At 32.9% G+C, this 19,671-nt stretch overlaps 1 protein-coding gene across 1 annotated transcript; it reads left to right on the plus strand.

Annotated features, from left to right (window-relative positions):
* The first annotated feature begins 2,449 nt into the window (after positions 1 to 2,449).
* LOC143574861 (putative WD repeat-containing protein C2A9.03) lies at positions 2,450 to 18,854 on the plus strand. Its single transcript, XM_077059377.1, has 13 exons — positions 2,450 to 2,680; positions 12,080 to 12,187; positions 12,275 to 12,354; positions 13,769 to 13,839; positions 16,414 to 16,499; positions 16,616 to 16,774; positions 16,856 to 16,942; positions 17,009 to 17,143; positions 17,219 to 17,329; positions 17,837 to 17,928; positions 18,044 to 18,149; positions 18,270 to 18,356; positions 18,441 to 18,854. Exons 1-13 carry the CDS (start codon positions 2,450 to 2,452, stop codon positions 18,852 to 18,854), a joined length of 1,767 nt encoding a protein of 588 aa, XP_076915492.1.
* Positions 18,855 to 19,671: the final 817 nt, after the last annotated feature.

Below are 19,671 nucleotides of genomic sequence, written 5' to 3' on the forward strand. Positions count from 1 at the left end.
TTATATATAGATCTCAGAATACTAAACGAGCCAAAAGAGTTTTTCGTTATAAAACATACCTTAGACGAATCGGTTTCACGAACACGATCAAAGCTTGTATGTCTTTTTCTCGTCACGACACTCTAACACCCACAAGCTCAGATCTTTTCCTCCGGATCTTGGTCCGAGATAAAGGAAGGTGTTTGTGTGTGTTGTTTGAGAGTGTATGGAAGCATAGAGATAAGAATGAGGGTTTTAGGGTGTTTAAGTTGCTAACTATGGGATTGGATGATTTAAAAAGTTTAAACATAAAATTTGAATTTATAATGTCAAAAATTATAATGCTTTCATGAAATTTGGAATTACAAAAGGATAATATAATTAATTATGGCACAATATAAGTTTCTAATATAATTAATTGGAATACAAATTCTATAATCTTTAATAAAGAAATAAAGGATAATAACAGCAAGATCATGATTTAGGCTAATTTATAGGATTAGTTGATCGTTTAGACAATCCTGTTACTTGAATATATAAAATTGAAGGTAAGAATTAGTCCATATTATATGTAAGAATAAACAAATTGGAACATTAAATTAATTAGATTCGTTAATGATACATAAGACTATGTCCTACATTACTAAAGAACTGGTCAATGTTATTTACGTTTGATGAAATTACATGTAGATGTATACAATAAGTAAATACAATATAAGAGTAAATATGGATAAACACAAAAAAGTACATTGTCATTTCGCCATCAAGTTTAACATCCAAACAGTAAAATTACATATTTAATAGACATGTTATTAAACAGACCACGGTTTCGTCATTACAAAAACATGAAAACCCATAAACAAAAGCCGCAAGAGATTATGTAAACAACCTGCAAAACACCCATTGAGTGGAACTTGAAACGGAAAGGGCTTGTGTTGATCAGTTGATTTCAGAAAGTATCAGCGAACGTGTGTTTCGATTGTACTCGAAAACACACAAACTTTCAATTTTAATATCGTTTAGGATCACAAAAGGAGGCCAATCATGCACCCATAAACTGTCTGCACCATGATTTATTTCGATCCGTATCTCCCTTCCAACATCTACACCGTCCGGATTTAGTAGCACCAAACTCGTTTCAACATCCAAGCCATTATCACGTGCAAATTGAACCGGCAAACGCTAAAAATAAAATTGATGTAAGTGTTAAAATGAATCGTAGTAATACAATACGGTTCCAACATTGATATCAGGTAATTGAATGAGTTGAAAGGCAATTTAATTTACCAATCTATCGCGAGCTACAATTTCCAGAATGTTGTTTTCTTCATTATGAAATTCATCATCATAATTGTCTTGAACATTTTCATCGACAAGTTCCAATTGTTGACCAGGTCCTCATGAATTGCAACTTGCTCCCACTCACCACCAAGAGCAAATGCAGAAGTAAATGTGTTCACCATCACAATCGGTAGATCCCATGATGTCCCATCAACGTCAAAATTATGAGTGATCATCTCATCAGCACGGTTTCCAAAGTAGCAATACACTTGATCGTCCCATAAAGGCTAATAAATGTTGTAAATCAGTGTCCAAAAATTACTAATTTGTAATCATATTATGATGTCACAAAGTTTTAAATGGGAATTTAAAATATATATCAGGTAACTTAGAGTCGGATATTTAACAGAGGATTCCAAATTTCTTTTGATCATAAGTGGGCTGATCCGGAACATATATGAATCTTCATGTACATTAACTGGAATGAAAACAAAAACATCACCAAACACTGATGTCGCTGAATAAACTCATTTCATCCATGAGTTAAAACATATTGATTGTTAATAAAATCAATATATATCACATGACCGTTATCGTTTGAATGGTACAAAGCAGAATACTAAACAACTTTGCTTGATTACAAAAAGATATTTTAAAATACCTTTTTTTTTAATTTTGTTTTTGTTAAAAATACCTTTTTTGTAATCAAGCAAAGTTGTTCAGTATTTTGCTTTGTACCATTCAAACGATAAGGGTCATGTGATACATGTTAATTTTATTAACAATCAATATGTTTTAACTCATAGACAGAATGAGTTTCTTCAACGACATCAGTTTGTGTTTGGTGATGTTTTTGTTTTCGTTCCAGTCAATTTACATGAATAGAGGTCCATATATGTTCCGGATCAGCTCACTTATGACCAAAAGAATTTAGAAGCCTCTGTTAAATACCCGACTCTAAGTTACCTGATATATATTTTAAATTTCCACTTAAAACTTTGTTACATCCTAATATGATTACAAATTAGTAAGTGTTGTTTGTTGATATTCAATTTTTTTGGACACTGATTTACAACATTAATTAGCCTTTGAGGGACGATAAGGTGTATTGCTACTTTGGAAACCATGCTGATGAGGTGATTGCTCATATTTTTATGTTGATGGGACGTCATGGGATCTACCGATTGTGATGGTGAACACAGGTTCTTCTACATTTGCTCTTGGTGGTGAGTGGGAGCAAGTTGCAATTCATGTTAATCTAATGGTTAATGACCATATCGCATTCGAACATATTCGTGATAGTTCATTCAGAATGCATGTCTTTGACAAAAATGGCATTGAACGCCACTTTGATCCTTTTATGGTGTATCCTTTGAGGGACGATAAGGTGTATTGCTACTTTGGAAACCATGCTGATGAGGTGATTGCTCATATTTTTATGTTGATGGGACGTCATGGGATCTACCGATTGTGATGGTGAACACAGGCTCTTCTACATTTGCTCTTGGTGGTGAGTGGGAGCAAGTTGCAATTCATGTTAATCTAATGGTTAATGACCATATCGCATTCGAACATATTTGTGATAGTTCATTCAGAATGCATGTCTTTGACAAAAATGGCATTGAACGCATACACTTTGATCCTTTTATGGTGTATCATGGTCCCAACCCGAATCCAAGAATCGATTTTCTTCTCTTACATTTTGAAGAAAGTGGTTATGAAGATGACGATTTGAATTTGAAGTATTTTTTTATTTTTTTTTCACATTGCATTTATTAAACATAGTACTCTAATTCTATATAGCATTAATCTATCAGGACATGGTCAGTAATTGGAACTTGCCGATGAAAATGTTCAAGACAATTATGATGATGACTTTCATAATGAAGAAAACAGCATTCTGGAAATTGTAGCTCAAAATTGTCTTTCAACTTATCCAATTACCTGATATTAATGTTGGAACCGTATGTTGTATTACAACGATTCATTTTAACACTTCCAACAATTTTATTTTTAGCGTTTGCCGGTTTAATTTGCACATGATAATGGCTTGGATGTTGAAACGAGTTTGGCGCTAATAAATCCGGACTGTGTAGATGTTGGAACGGAGATACGGATCGAAATAAATCAAAGTGCAGACAGTTTATGTGTGCATGATTGGCCTCTTTTTATAATTCTAAACGATATTAAAATGGGAAGTTTGTGTGTTTTCGAGTACAATAGAAACACACGTTCGCTGATACTTTCTGAAATCAACTGATCAACACAAGCCTTTTCCGATTCAAGTTCCACTCAATGGGTGTTTTGCGGGTTGTTTACCTAATCTTTTGTCTCTTGCGGCTTTTGTTTATGGGTTTCATGTTTTTGTAAGGACGAAACCGTAGTCTGTTTAATAATATGTCTATTAAATATGTAATTTTACTGTTTGGATGTTAAACCTGATGGCGAAATGACAGTTTACTTTTTTGTGTTTATCTTGTAATTACTTATTGTATACATCTACATGTAATTTCATCAAACGTAAAAAACATGACCAGTTCGTTAATAATGTAAGACATAGTCGTATGTATCATTAACAAATCTAATTAATTTAATGTTCCAATGTGTTTATTCTTACATATAATATGGACTAATTCTTACCTTCAATTTTATATATTCAAGTAACATGATTGTCTAAAACAATCAACTAACCTTATAAATTAGCCTAAATCATGATCCTCCTGTTATTATCATTTATTTCTTTATTAAAAATTATACAATTATAGAACTTGTATTCCAATTAATCATATTGGAGACTTATATTGTGTCATAATTAATTATATTGTCCTTTTATAATTCCAAATTCCATGAAAGCATTAAAATTTGACATTATAAATTCAAATAATATGTAACTTTTTTAATCATCCAATCCCATAGTTAGCAACTCAAAATGATATGTCGTTTTTATTACGAATGTAAAGTTAACTAATATGGATAAATGGATAAAAAACTGTTCACACCCGACAGAAGTCATTTTGATTCAAGCCTAAAAAACAGCATTTTTGAATGGAACAGGTGTGATCCATTTTATGAAACTCACTTAATTAGCTTAAAAATTCTCAACTTAAATATCCTAAAAGATCATCCGATCCAATAAAAGAAAGAAATTAAAGAAGACGATTAAACAAACAGTTGGTGTGCAAGTAAACTCAATAGCTACGTACAATTTTTTCTAATAAAAGAAGACCAATATAATAATAAATAATAATAATTTAAAGTCTGCCATAGATCGAAATCTTACAGATCGACTGAATCATCAATTAACCAAACAAAACCATAGAATAATCAGAAAAGCCTAGCTATATATTCGAATCCAGAAAGAGTGAAAACATAAACACATACATACATATATATACATACCTGGAATGAAGGTGAATAATCAAGGCATCGGAACCACCCACGGCTGCCGGATTATCGATAACCGTCGCGATCATAAATTAAACCACCCGTGTCGTTAAAACCGATTCATTCCCAGCCCTTGATATTAAACTTAAACCCTAGTGGAAGTCCAATAATAAGGCCCAAATAATATTTGTGTTAAGCGAGTTTAAATATTAGAGTTCGTCTAAGCCCAAGTTTAGATCATTAAACTTAAGAACTTGAGCTAGACTTTTCAAGTTCTATTTTCAAAAGTTCGAGTTTGACTCACGAGTAATTCGTCAAACTCAAGCTCGGCTCTACCGTCTTTTATTCTATGATGGTTACAAGTTTTGGATGGCTTGCAAACGAACCGAACGGGGCATGTTCATGTTTCCTCATGTAACATTAACCGAACAAGAATCAAACACGAACACGTTCATTCATGAAGAAAATGAATATATTCATCTTAACATTTTAAACAAACCGTTCACAAACGTAAATGAACGAACATAACTGAACATAGATGGATGAACATAAGTGACCAAAACTAGTTAAAATTAAATGTGAAAAACAATGCGTTGAGCCTAAAAAGAACCGTGTCAGTTTGTAATGTGCCAAAATATATGTTAACGAACTTAAACAAACATAAACTAACGAACGTAAATAAACGAATACTTACAAACATAAAAGAACGAACCAGACATGTGGCTTGGTGGAAGGAGGCTTGGGTTATTCGGTGGAGATCTCCAGTGGAGACCCAAGTTCGAATCTCACTCGTGTCACTTTTAGGTGGATATTGACAATGAATGATTTGAGCTAGCCTTGCAATGGTTGTCCAATTGAAAAAAAAAGCCTACCCGGGTTTTCGTCCCATTGTGTGTTTGGCCAGGGAGTTATACTATTGTGGTGGCACAACGACTGCCAAGTGGCAGCCGACGGTTTGGTTTCCCAGGGAACGTCCAAGCCAAACTCTGAAGCCAGCGTGGACCCGGTTAAGACAACATAGTTCGACCATAGTGGGGCATCGGGGCTCTCCATATATTAAGAGTGTGGTAGCCTAAATACAAGAAATGTGCGTTCTAACCTAAAAATTATAATAACTAGCAAAAGTGCCCGCGCGTTGCTGCGGGTTCACGCAAATTATCTTCTTGTATTGGTTTGCAGTGTTTGGTGTTGTGTGTAATGGGCTATCCGTGCGAGCGAGCTGCCACTTGTGCATATGGTTTGGTGGATTTTTTTGAGAGGGGTTGCGCACAAAAATTTTAACGTATCCATACGCATTGGATACATCGTGTTTGTGAAATATTTGCTAATAAAGTAGGTTTTTATTGGTTTTGTGAATTTTAATCATCATAAAGGATTAAATGTGTGTTAATTGGTAAGTAGTTAGAGTTGAAATTTAATCGGCAGATAAATAAATGCCAAATTAAGACCACTAAGTTGTCGTCAACGAATTGTAAAAATGGTAAAGTGGTGGGCATACGTGATTTTATTGTGCACATGCATACTGGCATATGCATATATGTTGGATCAATGGTGTTATGAATTACCGGGTACATAAGTTCTAGAAACAAAACTTTTTATTTGGGGCATCACAAACTAACAAGTAGGAATGTGATGAGAATTAGGAAAACGACATGACATTAACAAACTTCTATAGTGGGAGAGACAAGGGTCTCAATGAAGATTGCACCCTTTTCGCCCGTAAACCAATTAATGTAGTAGGTCTTCCTAACAGTTTGTTGACGATCGCAATCTCATATAATTTTGTTGTGCCAACCATAGCAAACAGTTTCTGTTTGTAACGTAATGGGGATCCACGAGTGCAAGGATATAGATGCGATTGCGGGGGTTGTGAACATGGGGTCCACTTATCTCGGAGTACGGACCATAGGTTGTATGATATTTTGTGCCTTCCCAGATACCGAGTATCTGAATGGAGTTGTCAATGTTTCCCAAATGGGCCATAAAAGTTGATTTTGATGGAACATGAGGGAAGACCATCTCTTTAACTTGTTCCATTCTCGTCTGAAACTTAATAATAACATTCATAAACACAGACCAAGCCTCTTAATCGACGAAGTGCAACGCATGTTGACATGGAGTTTCGTTTCCCACAGAAGTCGTTCTTACGTGTTCCCTATCTGTGTTGAAGGGCCTTTGTGTCCATGTTGTTGTTTGTGTTAAATAAATGTGTCCTATAAGGACACCTGTGATACGTTTAATATGCGAAACTCTGTGTCATTTGAAGGGTCATTCTATAATCCCAAAGGGTTTCTGATAGTGTTATAGTGTTATGAAGGCCATGAGATTCATTTGTTGGTAGACGTTTGTATGCCATGGCTGTGGGGTTCTAGAGAAGCAACTCATTGGTTCATAGAAACGTATGACATAGCAGGTCATCCAAGTGTGCAAATATATTGGTGGTCATGGTTAGTGGTTGGATGGGAAAGCAAATTATTGATCGAGGGCTATAATAAGTTGTTTGCATCAATCAGATAAGAATACCATTCATTCTTGCGTGCCAATGCATTGATTTAATCTCATCATTTAAAACCTTATTATGAATCTAAATGTTGTGTTGTGATGCTTCAAATGCAAATAAGTGGCTAAGTTTTTTTCAAATTCAAACTGATATTTTAGGGTTTTTGATCGGCATAAGAATACGAGTCGATTGATGTAAACCTTACCTCAAAACGACGATCCAGTAAAAACAAATAGTGTGAAAGTTGAGACCAGTGGCAACTATTTTCAAATTTGGGATTAATATTGACCAACTGTATTAATTTAAGATTATTAATTTCCAAGTTTCCATACTTTTATTATGTTATGTTAATAATTTGGATGGTTGCATGATGGGTTTAAACTAAGCCTTGTAAAACATTCAGGTTGAGTTAGATTGCTTGACTGGTTAAACAAGTTTATGTTAAAACACATTTTAACAAAATGAATTTGGGTTAAATTGTATCATTTCAAAAAGTTTAAATTGTGTTCATGAATGTGGTGATTTTATTTATATATATAAAAGCACAACTAAATGCCAATGTAACATTTGTTTTATTTATTTATTTTTGTCATAAAATTTTCTAGATGTTTACATTAGCCCCACCAAAGTTTCATTGTTTTAATTTGTGCTCTCTTCATCATTGTTATATACCATTCAAACTTTTCATGGTTTAATTTAGGTTTATTGGATTTTAATAATCCCTATTGACTGGTATTGGCCGATAATAACCCTTACTTATTTTATCACTACTTACGGTCCCAAATTTTAAAAAGTTGGCCCCCAATGGTCCTCCGTTAAAAATGACTTAACGACGTTATACGTTTTCCCGAATTTCAAAATTATTTTTTAGAGCTTTTGATAGAAGGAGGATACGAGTCAATTGATGTAAAATTGATCTCGAAAAGGTGATCCAAAACGACTTGATTTTTGTTAATTCAAAGTTTAAACACCCGAATTAAAACACTGTATCGTCATTTTGGAGGACCCTTTCAAACTAAGTTTTACAACAATTAACCTGTATTATCATTGTGATCGAAAGCCCCAAAACATGAGTTTGGAATTTGAGTATGATGAGTTATTTAATTTAATATGACTTTAAGGCATGAATTTAAATACATACGAAGTTCAGAGTTAAAAATCGTAAACCCTCCATTAAGAGCAAATAGAAAATAAGTGTGAATTATGTATTATCCTATTATCCATTTTTTAAATACTAAAAACATGGCACTTTTTGTATCATATCCTTTGTTCGATCCATATGATCAGAAACTCGTGGTTGTTCGTTAGCTTGTTTAAAGGTGAATCTTGTGGTAGCTCGTTAGCTTGTTTAATAATCTGCATGCGTATAGCTTACAATCATATTATTAGAAGTTAAAAGTGAAGCAAGTCTACCTAAAACATATTGCATATTCATAGCATTTTGTGCAACATTGTTCTTTTGTTTCGATGATTGATATTATAAACTTTGAGCATGTTACCTTGTCATCTACATGTTGCGCAACATTGTTCGCACATATTTAACTTCAAAGCTCAAATGTTTCAAATACATATAACAGATGTATATTATGAATTGGTTACTTAAGACAATACAAACTAAATACCAAGAATTAAGGGTGTGCATGATTTACTTTTATTCATATTTTTGCTAAAATCAAACAAAATATCGATACTTCGGTTTTTGAATTTTTGAAAACCATTCGAGATTGGTTTTTCGATTCAAAAATTTTGGGCCACAAAAAAGAAAGTTGGCCCAAAAATGTAAAGTTGGCCTAGATCATTTTGTTAATTGATAACTAATTGATTATTATACATTTATGCCAAAGTATTCGTGCTACATATTTGTAATATAATTCTTTTAAATTACTTAAAATGAAAAATAACAACTAAAAATTGAAATCATCTGCTGCCATTAATGGTGACATTTATTTAACATTATTGGTACCGAAAATATTTCCTGCAATTTTCTCGAAGAATTTATGCAAGCCGTTTATGGTGGCCGGGAAAAACAGTTCATCTTTTGAACCAAATTGAACAGTTGCATTACATCTATGTACAAATGATTGACCTACAATCTCCTGTTTAAGGGAAAAACAAATTTACTGTAAGTGTAAAAAAATGGTGTTTCTCTTGGTAGTGACAAAGTCCAGGTTTATTGACTTTTTGACAAATAAAATTACAAAACATTAGTTGAAGCATTATTTGGTTATTTTTTATTTTTTGGACAAAAAGTGTCAAATAACTTGTTTTCCAAATTTTTAATGCTATAATGTTGGGGTAAATGTAATCGGTTTGTTTACGGGTCACGGATCGGCATCTTATCGGGTCACGTAGGTCAGATGGGTCAACCTCATTTCGAGTAATCGGTGGATAAATGTGCTATCACCAATTAAAGGAAAAAAGGTCTTGTCCTAATATGTTACTAAAAACTTATATATATTTAAATAAAACCGTACTCAAATGCTCATGATTTGCTACAAGATTTGTATTTTAAACAAACAAAGTTGTTTTGTCTAAAATTAAAATGAAATTAAAAATTCCCTTTTAAAAGTAAAAAATGATGGAAAGTAACATATACTTTGTTAAATCCAAGGTAAACAAAATCTACTCAGGATTTGGAAGGAGTAATATACAAACTTTGAAAAGAAAAACTATTCTCTTATATTCAAATCATTGTGTTTTTATTTTATTTGTTTATTACAAAGAAGATGTTTTAATATAACCTTTTAACAATCTTAGAATTTTCAGTAGTGCTCGTGTTTAAAATATATGATAAATAATTAACCAATTACTTTGACCAAATCTTACTTTAGAATTTTATATTTGTCTTACACTGATTTTGTTTATTTTCAAATATTAGTTTTTCAATAAAATTTGATAGTTTCGTATCTAAATTCATGCTCTCCTACATTTTTAGAGTAAATTGAAAATTTCGTACTTATTCATTAAGCAGATTTCAGGCTCTATTCTTTAGCTAACGTATTTATATTTTATTTTTTAATCGATTTTTATCCTTATGCCCAGTACAGATCCATAAATTTGTTCATGAGGGTGCACTGTTTTTATATGCTCCTCATGGAATCGAATATAAAAAAGTTGGGTCGGTTTTGATGGTTCATTTTGGTAAGGTTCATCACAAAATAAAATTACGAATGCATCCAATTTGATTATGAATTTTTTTTAACCGACAAATCCTTCAGAAACCTAAATAACATTTGAATCTTTTTAAACTTGGACTAAACTAACAAACAGAACCATTATGTTAAAAAAACATCATAGTTTAAACAAAACCTAGTAACTATTAAAACCCACAACTAATTAGAAAAGTGTTTATATTAACTTTGTTACCCTATATATATATAATGGCGTCTTGTGCTTGTATTAGACATACATACATACATACATACATACCAATGAATAATAACCTCTCTTAACGGATCGTCAATTGAATTAGGTTTCGGTCGTCTCTAATCCCTACCTCATATGTTGGTCAACTTAGACTTCTTCCACAAACATGTCCTGTTAAATATTTGATGATATCACATATACCAACCGATGACTCGGAATGAAGTTGACTATCTAACCTTGTGACCCGATAAGATGCCGATCCGTGACCCGTAAACAAACCGATTACATTTAACCCAGCATTATAACATTAAGAAACTTGAAAAACAAAACATGGGAGTTAAGAACGTGGATAGTCACCATAATAATAATAGCATATTTAAATCATAACCTTTTGTTTTTTAACTTATTTAGACTCTTTATTTATTATAGAAATCTGAATTTTATATTAATAATCATAATTACTAAAACTATATAAAATCTAGACTCTTTATTTATAATAGAAATATGAATTTTATATTAATAATTACAATTAGTAAAACTATATAAAATCTGAACATATATTGTGGTTGTTATTACTCCTTATGCCCAATTCATGTTACGATTTGTATCAAACTGCGGAAAACTGCCCAGTCCCTTGCTATATCAATAAAAATACATGAAAAAGAAAATTTAACATTATAGTCTTTTAATTTCGTTGTGTGGTAACGTGTTACTTATCATGCAAATTAATTCTTTTTTTTACTTTGCACTTTTGAAGTAAAACCGTTAACATAAGGTTTGCGAGAAGGACAGATGTAATGCATGCAGTTCCTCTTGAAACAAAGTACCATCCATCGGCTGTAGATTTGCTTCTCATTAAACGTTAAGCAGTTAATGCGGAAAAATATCGGATATCGGTCAAGGGTCGATATTTGAGATATCGGTTATAGCGGTGGTAATTCGGAGATATCGGTAATTTTAAATCATGCGAAATTTATATATATGCAATGTATTTAATAATTAGGAAGTCATCTTAAAGTTACGTTAATAAATATTATTAGAAATTAAAAATTGAATTTAACAATTAGGAATACTAAAAGGTTAAAATAAATTAAAAACTGAAAATTACATCTTTCCATCCACGTTCTCTTCAATAGTTTAACACTTGGGAATACTAAAAGGTTAATATTTTAACTTATTGCATTCTCTTTTCACCCGACCATCTCTCAACAATTACCTTCTTCGTCGTCATTACATCTTCTCCGACATGAAGTCCCAAACAAATTAGGGTTTTGTCCAGGTTAGTTCATTTTCTACATCAATCAATATGTGAAAGTTTAATTATGCATACAAGTAAAAATTGGTTTTCTATTATGTGTGTTTAATGGAGTTTTTTTTTTTGCCTTAGGTGGTTTGAGAGACGGACAAAATAATTATTTATATTCCTTCAAATCCACCTAAAGATGCAAACAGTTCGTTTGGTTATTGATCAACATTATATAGCCCACATTGTGATCGTGTATATTTTGTTCTATATTTGACTAATCTTTTTCTTTATTTACTTTGTTAGTTTTTCTGATGAAACCGCAGCTATTATCTCTGTTCTTCAGTATTTTCGTGATGGATACAACATTAATCTTCGTTATGCTTTCTGCAATTCAAGCAGGCACAGATGCAAATCCAACATATTTGGTTAAGGTATGACACTTGACCTAAGAAGTTGACTTAAAAATATTATACAAAGTTTTCTAAAATAAGATTTTTTTTCTTATTATGCTGATTTAGGCATTATGCACATGGGATGCTGATGCAGCTGTGAAAAGTTGGAATCATCCAACATTTAGCTTTGGGCTTACTATAGAATGGTATTAAATACCATTTCATATTCTATTCTTCATTAACTGTCAACCAAACATGCACTTAGAAGCACCAAATTTTATTACAATGCACAACAAAATATAAACAACACACAAAACCGATTTATAACAAAAAGATGAGAGAAACTTGTTAAAAAGTTTGACTCCAGTACAACTTCCTTATCCAAAAGCAGATATGTGTTGCTCTTTTCAAGTAGCATCAACATTATTTTTTCGTACAAAAACATCAAAACATTCTAATTTCTACACATTATTTCCCCAAATGAGAACCAACAATGATTAGGCCACCATTCTAAATCCAAAGCCGGACCTTGCTTTACGTTAGTTGTGGTTGTCGTTTTGTATAGCGTATAGAGAGCATAATAAGTAGAGAAAAGAGAGTTTGTTCTTCATTGGTATGTATGCATGTATACACAAGAAGCCACTATATATAGGCTAACAAAGTTAGTAGACACATAATGACACATGAGAGTTATGAATATAAATAGTCACCATAATAATAATAATATCATATTTAAACCATAACCTTTTGTTTTCTAAAGGATTGAAAAGTAATGTCACAAAAAATGAAGCTTCATGATGTTGTACCAAAAGCTTTGAGAGTTGATGTATATGTTGGCAAATTACTTTTCTTGCCCTATTATGTAATGACTATTTTGTTCTTGTCATGTAATTGTGAAATTACCTCCATTGTCATCACTCTTCCTTTATATATAATATAGATAATAATAGTAATAGTAACAAAAATTTATATTCAAGTTACACGAACTATATAAGGTTCGTTTACAAACGTACGTTTTGATTGACAAATGGAAACACTCTCATTCTCATCATCATCATCAATCATCAGGTACAAAATCTTTGAACGTAAAATAGGAGATTAAGAAGCAAGACAATAAATGGGCCAAAATAGGAGATTAACTGGTGGTTCCAGGTACGTACTCTTTTCATGGTTTTGTTTGATTAATTCATCAATTAGGGTTTGTTGGATCTATATTAAATTAGGAGCAGGCTTTAAATTACTATTATTAGTCTTGTTTATTCCTTTTATTCACATGCACACCAACTGTTTGTTTTTGTGCCTCATGTAAGATGTTCACTTTTGTTTCATTATTTCTTTGTATAATTTTCTGCAGAGTATCGTTTCTTGTAAACGGATTCTTTAATTATGTTGCAATTGAACTTGGGTATTTTGTTTTTAGAGTTGGATTTTCAATTCATAAATACTTTCATTTATTCTTTTCTTTGTGTGTACGCGTGCTGGTTTCTCATCTGGAAGTTAATCGCTTCTACGTAATTTTTGATGTTTCATAGCAACTTTTTGTATGCATAAATCCTGTTTCTTGTATTTTTATTTATAAAAGATGATTTACTTTTTTATGGCAACTTTTTACGTATGCAGGGATAAAAGATGCGTGTGCTGTACGTTCTCAAACATTGTGATTCGCGTATTGTGTACTGTTAAGGAACCTGGTATGGATTCCTTAAAGCATGATGTGTATCTCGTGTGTAACTGCTCGATCGTGTACTGGTCATCATCATCATCACAAACTTAACAGAAAGCTTTAATAGTTCTGGGCATGTAGCACCTACTGAGGTACTTTGTTTTGCTCATAATGTTCCTGGTATTCGTTTTAAATCTTACTGAATCTGTGAATTATAATCAGATAACCCACACCAACACATGGTATCAGAGTGGAAACACTCCTGGTTATTATCCAAAATCGAACTCTGCAGCATGTGCAAATGGCAGCGGAAACATCTTATTTGAATCCTGCATATTGAGAAGTTGATGATCTGTGCATCACTCTCTGATAACGTGGATCAAAATGAGAATGATAAACTTGGTTATTCTGATTCACCGCAATATGAAATCACTCTCGAAAACTTTAAAAAACAAATTATAGTTAACCCGAAATGAAAAAGGAAAACCAAGTCTGGAAATCCAAGACTTACTCGAAGGCAACGACATAGAAGGGCAATTAGTTATAAAGTACGTTTCTATTGCCTTAAACCTTGCCACTTTTAGAAGGTATGTGACCTTCGCAACAAATCTCTGAATTTGTGGTCATGGGGACCGAATACAAATCTTGGGATGACTCTTGGTATGCCAGTCTCTCAACCAAACAACATTTCCAACCGCGTACTATGTCCCGGAGATATCTGGTTTTTCTCACAGTCTTGAATTTTGATGATGAAATGCGTTAATTGGAGTGTGGGACCAAACTTATGCCAGCGTGCTACGGTTTAATAAATGACACAGGTATGAGAATCTTGATTCTGTTGAATATCATGGATTGAACTTGTGCTATATAAAACTATATTATGTTTAAGGGAATTGAATCACAAATCACTTGTTAGTTAAACTAGTCAATAACCTTAAACAAGAAGTTTTATAGTTTGTATATTACCTAAACATCATGTTAGATTATTTTACTTAATCATTACCCCAAGCTAGGGTTAGTCGAGTCTAAAGTAATATCTATCCATAATAGTAATATTCAGTAGTCTTTCTTATTTGCTTTATTTACTTTCCTATTGCAACAAGGTTAATAACCATCAAAACACTGCTATCTAGTTTAATTAGTAATGCCAAATTGATCTTGTTAACAAAACTATACAATGTTCTCAGAAGTTCACACACGATTCTTATCTAGGATATACTACTCCTTGCAGGTAGTTTGATGTATGTGTGTTCTAGTTTCAATCTTGTTTATTGTTCTTAAAGTCTGATTGACATGTTATTAGTTTTATGGACCTTCATCGGACCTAGTTTTTAAAGGGAAATTATTCTTGTTCGGTTTCAAGGCCAAACGAAGGAATTAAGGCTAAACAAAAAATAATAATAAATATTATATTATAATAAATGTTATACTCATATTTTATCATATTACATCATGTTACATTACAATTTATTATATTATAGCATATTACAACACATTACATTACGTTATATTACATTTATATATATATATATATATATATATATATATTGTTTGTTTTATTCTCATATAGTTTGCAGCTGCGGGTCTACCTCGAAGCACAATATCTTTATTCTCTGAGATAGAGGTATAGTTTGTCTGCATTGCAGACCCTACTAATATCATTGCTATTGGTGGGATTTCTACTGGGTAAGGTTGTATATGTTTACTTCCAATTCATTTCACACAATTGGAAGCAGAGAGACCGAGCTGAATGATACCTATCTGTTTTAGAAAACTAGAAAGAAAGGGATCTTCTTCACATCAGGTGCGATGTACAAAGCACCACTTTCTCCCACAATTTCCGCTCTATAAATTGACATATTATATAATATTACATTACACTCTATCATATTGTATCATATTACATCATATATATTACATTAAACATAATCATATTGAATCATATTGCATCACATTACGTTATATTACATTTGTTATATATATGCTTATCTTTGTTTCATTTTACGCAACTTGAAGAAGAGAGACTCGGCTTACTGATACCTCTAAATCTGTCAACAAAGAAAAGGATCTTCTTCACACCAGGTGCGCAATACGAAGCACCACCTACTCCCACAAATTTTTGCTCTATAAAGTTACTTTATCGTATTGTATCATATTACATCAGGTCACGTAGTTTGTTTTTTGATTTCACTCATTGGCCCTTTTTAGGTTTGTATTGGATTGTAAACTTCAACAATTTGGGTAGTGTTTTCTTTTTTATATTTTTGTTAGGTTAATGGATCAATTGGGATTTATTGGTCTTATTTTTGCTCCTTTTTTGAATAGTTGTAGCTATTTTGTTTTGATACCCCAATGGGAGATACTCTTTTTTTTCTTCATTATTTATTTGTGTGTTTTTGCTGTAAGTTGTTTTTGTTGTAAATGGATGATTTAGTAGAGATTTATCAAAGTTAAATTTGTGAATTTTGTTTTAGAGTTGATTATAAAAATCTTGCAGTTTCTGATACAGTAACTTAATTTATCTGTCCGCTTACGTGAGTTTCACATAAGGAAGTTAATCGCATCTTCTTTTGGCTGTCTACAACTTGCTTTGATTATACAGATTACATGGCAGAAGACAGAGACATGCCAGCTTTTGTAGACAACGTTGATGAAGACGAAAATGATGCCGGAGATCAAAATCTTACAGTAAGTCGAGTTTCTGATACCTTTTAAACTTAAGATTATTCCATAATTTGACGTTAGAGGTAGTGTTATATATATGCTAGTAATATCCAGTTTCAAATGTTTAATATTTTACGAAGGTGAGGGATACGTCCTCTGCTCAAGCAAGAAGGGGGAAAGATATTCAGGGTGTTCCCTGGGAAAGATTGGGTGAAACAAGGGAAATGTTCCGACGAGCAAGGCTCGGAGCCTACAGAAACTTTGAAAACTTACGCTTTTCGGGTGATGCTGTCGATATGGTGCATTCCTGTTGCTTGTGTATATAAAATTGATTACTTTTTTTAGTTTACAATATCATGCCAATCTTTTTATGTGTGCAGAGATACAGACAGAAGCCAAGCGATGGTAAATATTATGATTTCTTTTATAATTCAAGAGCTGTGCGGCCTACATTCTTTCATGTTCAGGTTTGCACCATTACATTCTGTTCGCTCAATCGTGTGATTTAATTAATCATTGCGTACCGTGTACAGTTAAGGAACCTGGTGTGGGCTACTTCGAAGCATGACGTGTATTTATTGTCTTCCTACTCGATCATGCACTGGTCAGCTTTATCCAAAAACCTAACAGAAACCCTTAATTTCTCCGGGCACATTGCACCTACTGAGGTATCATAGCTTTGATCGTGCATTCGTAACTTTCTTGCTGTTTATATTAATACTTAATTTAATTTGGGCACACAGAAACATGATGAAAATTTGTTAGAAGGATTTACGGAAGCTAAGATTACTGCATTCGCAGTCAAAGATGGTTTTCTAGTTGCGGGAGGTTCTGAAGGCGAGCTTATTTGTAAGGTAATTTGATCTTATAAAACTTAATTTGTCATACGTTCAAAATTCCTTTAACGTTGAGTTTATAATTAGTTGGAATATATGGTAACTGAAGATTTTAAATTCACCAAATGTTTCCAAAACAACGTTGATGGTTCAGTAATATATTAGGCCTGAAGTTAATATGATAGATTCTAGGGATTAGACTCAAACAATTGATTCGATTACTTGAATAAAACTCCCAATTCAAGAAACGAAGATCTGCGATTTCAAAGATAAACTGATATGTTTCTAACATGAACCCTAATCTACATCTACAGACTACGGTACTATAAAAGTTAAAAATAAAGCAAGTAAAACCGCTCCACGTTGAGGTAACTGATTGATTAAGGTATATGGGTATATGGAATTGCCCTAAAGGAGCCAGATGCACTGACCTGAGTTGACGGGATTCGTTGGATTGTTCGTTGACTTCCCTATATTTTGTCTAGTCGCTATCATGTAACTTGCATTTATTATTAATTGATGCAGAGATTGGAAAAACCGGGAGTCAGCTTTTGTGCAAGAACAAATGATGAAGACAATACCATAACAACTGCTATTGAGATATGCAATGCTTTGAGGTAATTCTGAATTATCATGTGTGTATACATACTGACATACATATACACACACACACACTACAAAATATATTATTGTAGGCGCGAGTGTGTTGACTTTTAATAAATCACTTTGTAGCGGTGGAATGCGTTGTATGGTGTCAAACAACACTTTTGGTATCAAGGAATATGAGATGGATGGATATCAGCTTGTGAATCATTTCCGCTTTTCTTTCACAGTGAATGTGAGTTTCCCAAAAATGGTTGTGACTTGTGCGGGTGGGTTGTATGAGATTCAACCAATTGACATAATTGAGATAATGCATAACCCGTATTGATCTATTGTATACATTTATTTGTTGCAGCAAACATCCTTGAGCCCGGATCGTAAACTCATTGCTGTAGTTGGTGATCGCCGTGATGCATTGCTTGCAGACGCTACAAATGGAATGGTAAGAACTTGTGGATAAAAATATATATTACTTTTTTGTATTTTCTTTTTTAAATAATGCTATGCTTCTGTGTATTGTTGGCAGACGGTTGCCTCAATGAAAGGCCACCTGGACTACTCGTTTGCATCTGCATGGCACGGGGATGGCAGAATCGTTGCTACAGGCAACCAAGACAAGACTTGCATGGTGTGGGATGTAAGAAATCTTGCAAACCCAGTCTCGGTTCTTAAAGGAAAGATTGCTGCTGTTCGATCTCTACGCTTTTCATCAGACGGGCAGTTTTTGGTGGTTGCAGAAGCTGCAGATTTTGTTAATGTTTATAACACCGCCTTAAACTATGAAAAGAGGCAAGAAATTGATTTCTTTGGGGAAATATCTGGTGTTTCTCTCAGCCCGGATGATGTATCGCTTTTCATTGGAGTGTGGGACCCGAATTTTCACAGCTTGCTACTGTTCAACAGACGACATAGGCACGAGTATCTTGATTCACTTTTTTGATAAATTAAGTTGAGTTGATTGTTTCTGTTTTATTGGAAAAAACATATATATCCATGAGTAAAAATGCATTGCAAAAATATACTTTGAAGTTGAGAAATTAAGGCTTGTTGAATGTTAATTAGTTATGTTTGGCTTATGCTGTTATTGGTGTCAACTTTCTATCTTGGTTTGGTTAATTATCTGTTATTGGAGCCGGTTGTATATATATTTTGGTTCTCCGATCTGTCCTTGTTTGGCTTGAACAAGAACAAAGACGTTATGGCTATATATGTGTTCGTTTAACGGATTGATAAACAACTAACATACATAAACAGAAACTAGACAATTACTAACTTCATCTATTTTATAAACACACACAAGAAAATATGCCTATTTATGTGTTTTGTGTATTATTTGTTTTGCGATCGTTGATGAGGTTTGTACGTTTACACTCCTACCTCTTATATATAGCGTCGATTTATGCCAAAATTATTATTTAAAACCTCTTCAAAATTAGTGTGTACAGAGAGTATGTGTCGTTTTTATGCCAAAATTATTATTTAAAACGTCTTCAAAATTAGTGTGTACAGAGAGTATGTGTTTCAACAGAAATTTTCTGCCATCTAAAACAAATGTAAAAAATTTATGAATTATGTGTTAAACGACTAACAGGAAAAGCTAATCTTGCTTGTGTTGAATCCTAGATCTTTATATTCACTAGTCCCCATCTTCATTCTTGGTGAACTGATTATTACTTGACCAATTAATGTGTTTTTAGACTTTGACTAAATGTACCCCTATTTGCTTGTTGTACAGTCGTACCGCCTGTGTATACAGG

This window comes from Bidens hawaiensis, unplaced genomic scaffold (genome assembly GCF_021521415.1).
Source record: "Bidens hawaiensis isolate Kalapana, Puna unplaced genomic scaffold, B.hawaiensis_p1.1 tig00027123_1, whole genome shotgun sequence".
NCBI classification, from domain to species: domain Eukaryota; kingdom Viridiplantae; phylum Streptophyta; class Magnoliopsida; order Asterales; family Asteraceae; genus Bidens; species Bidens hawaiensis.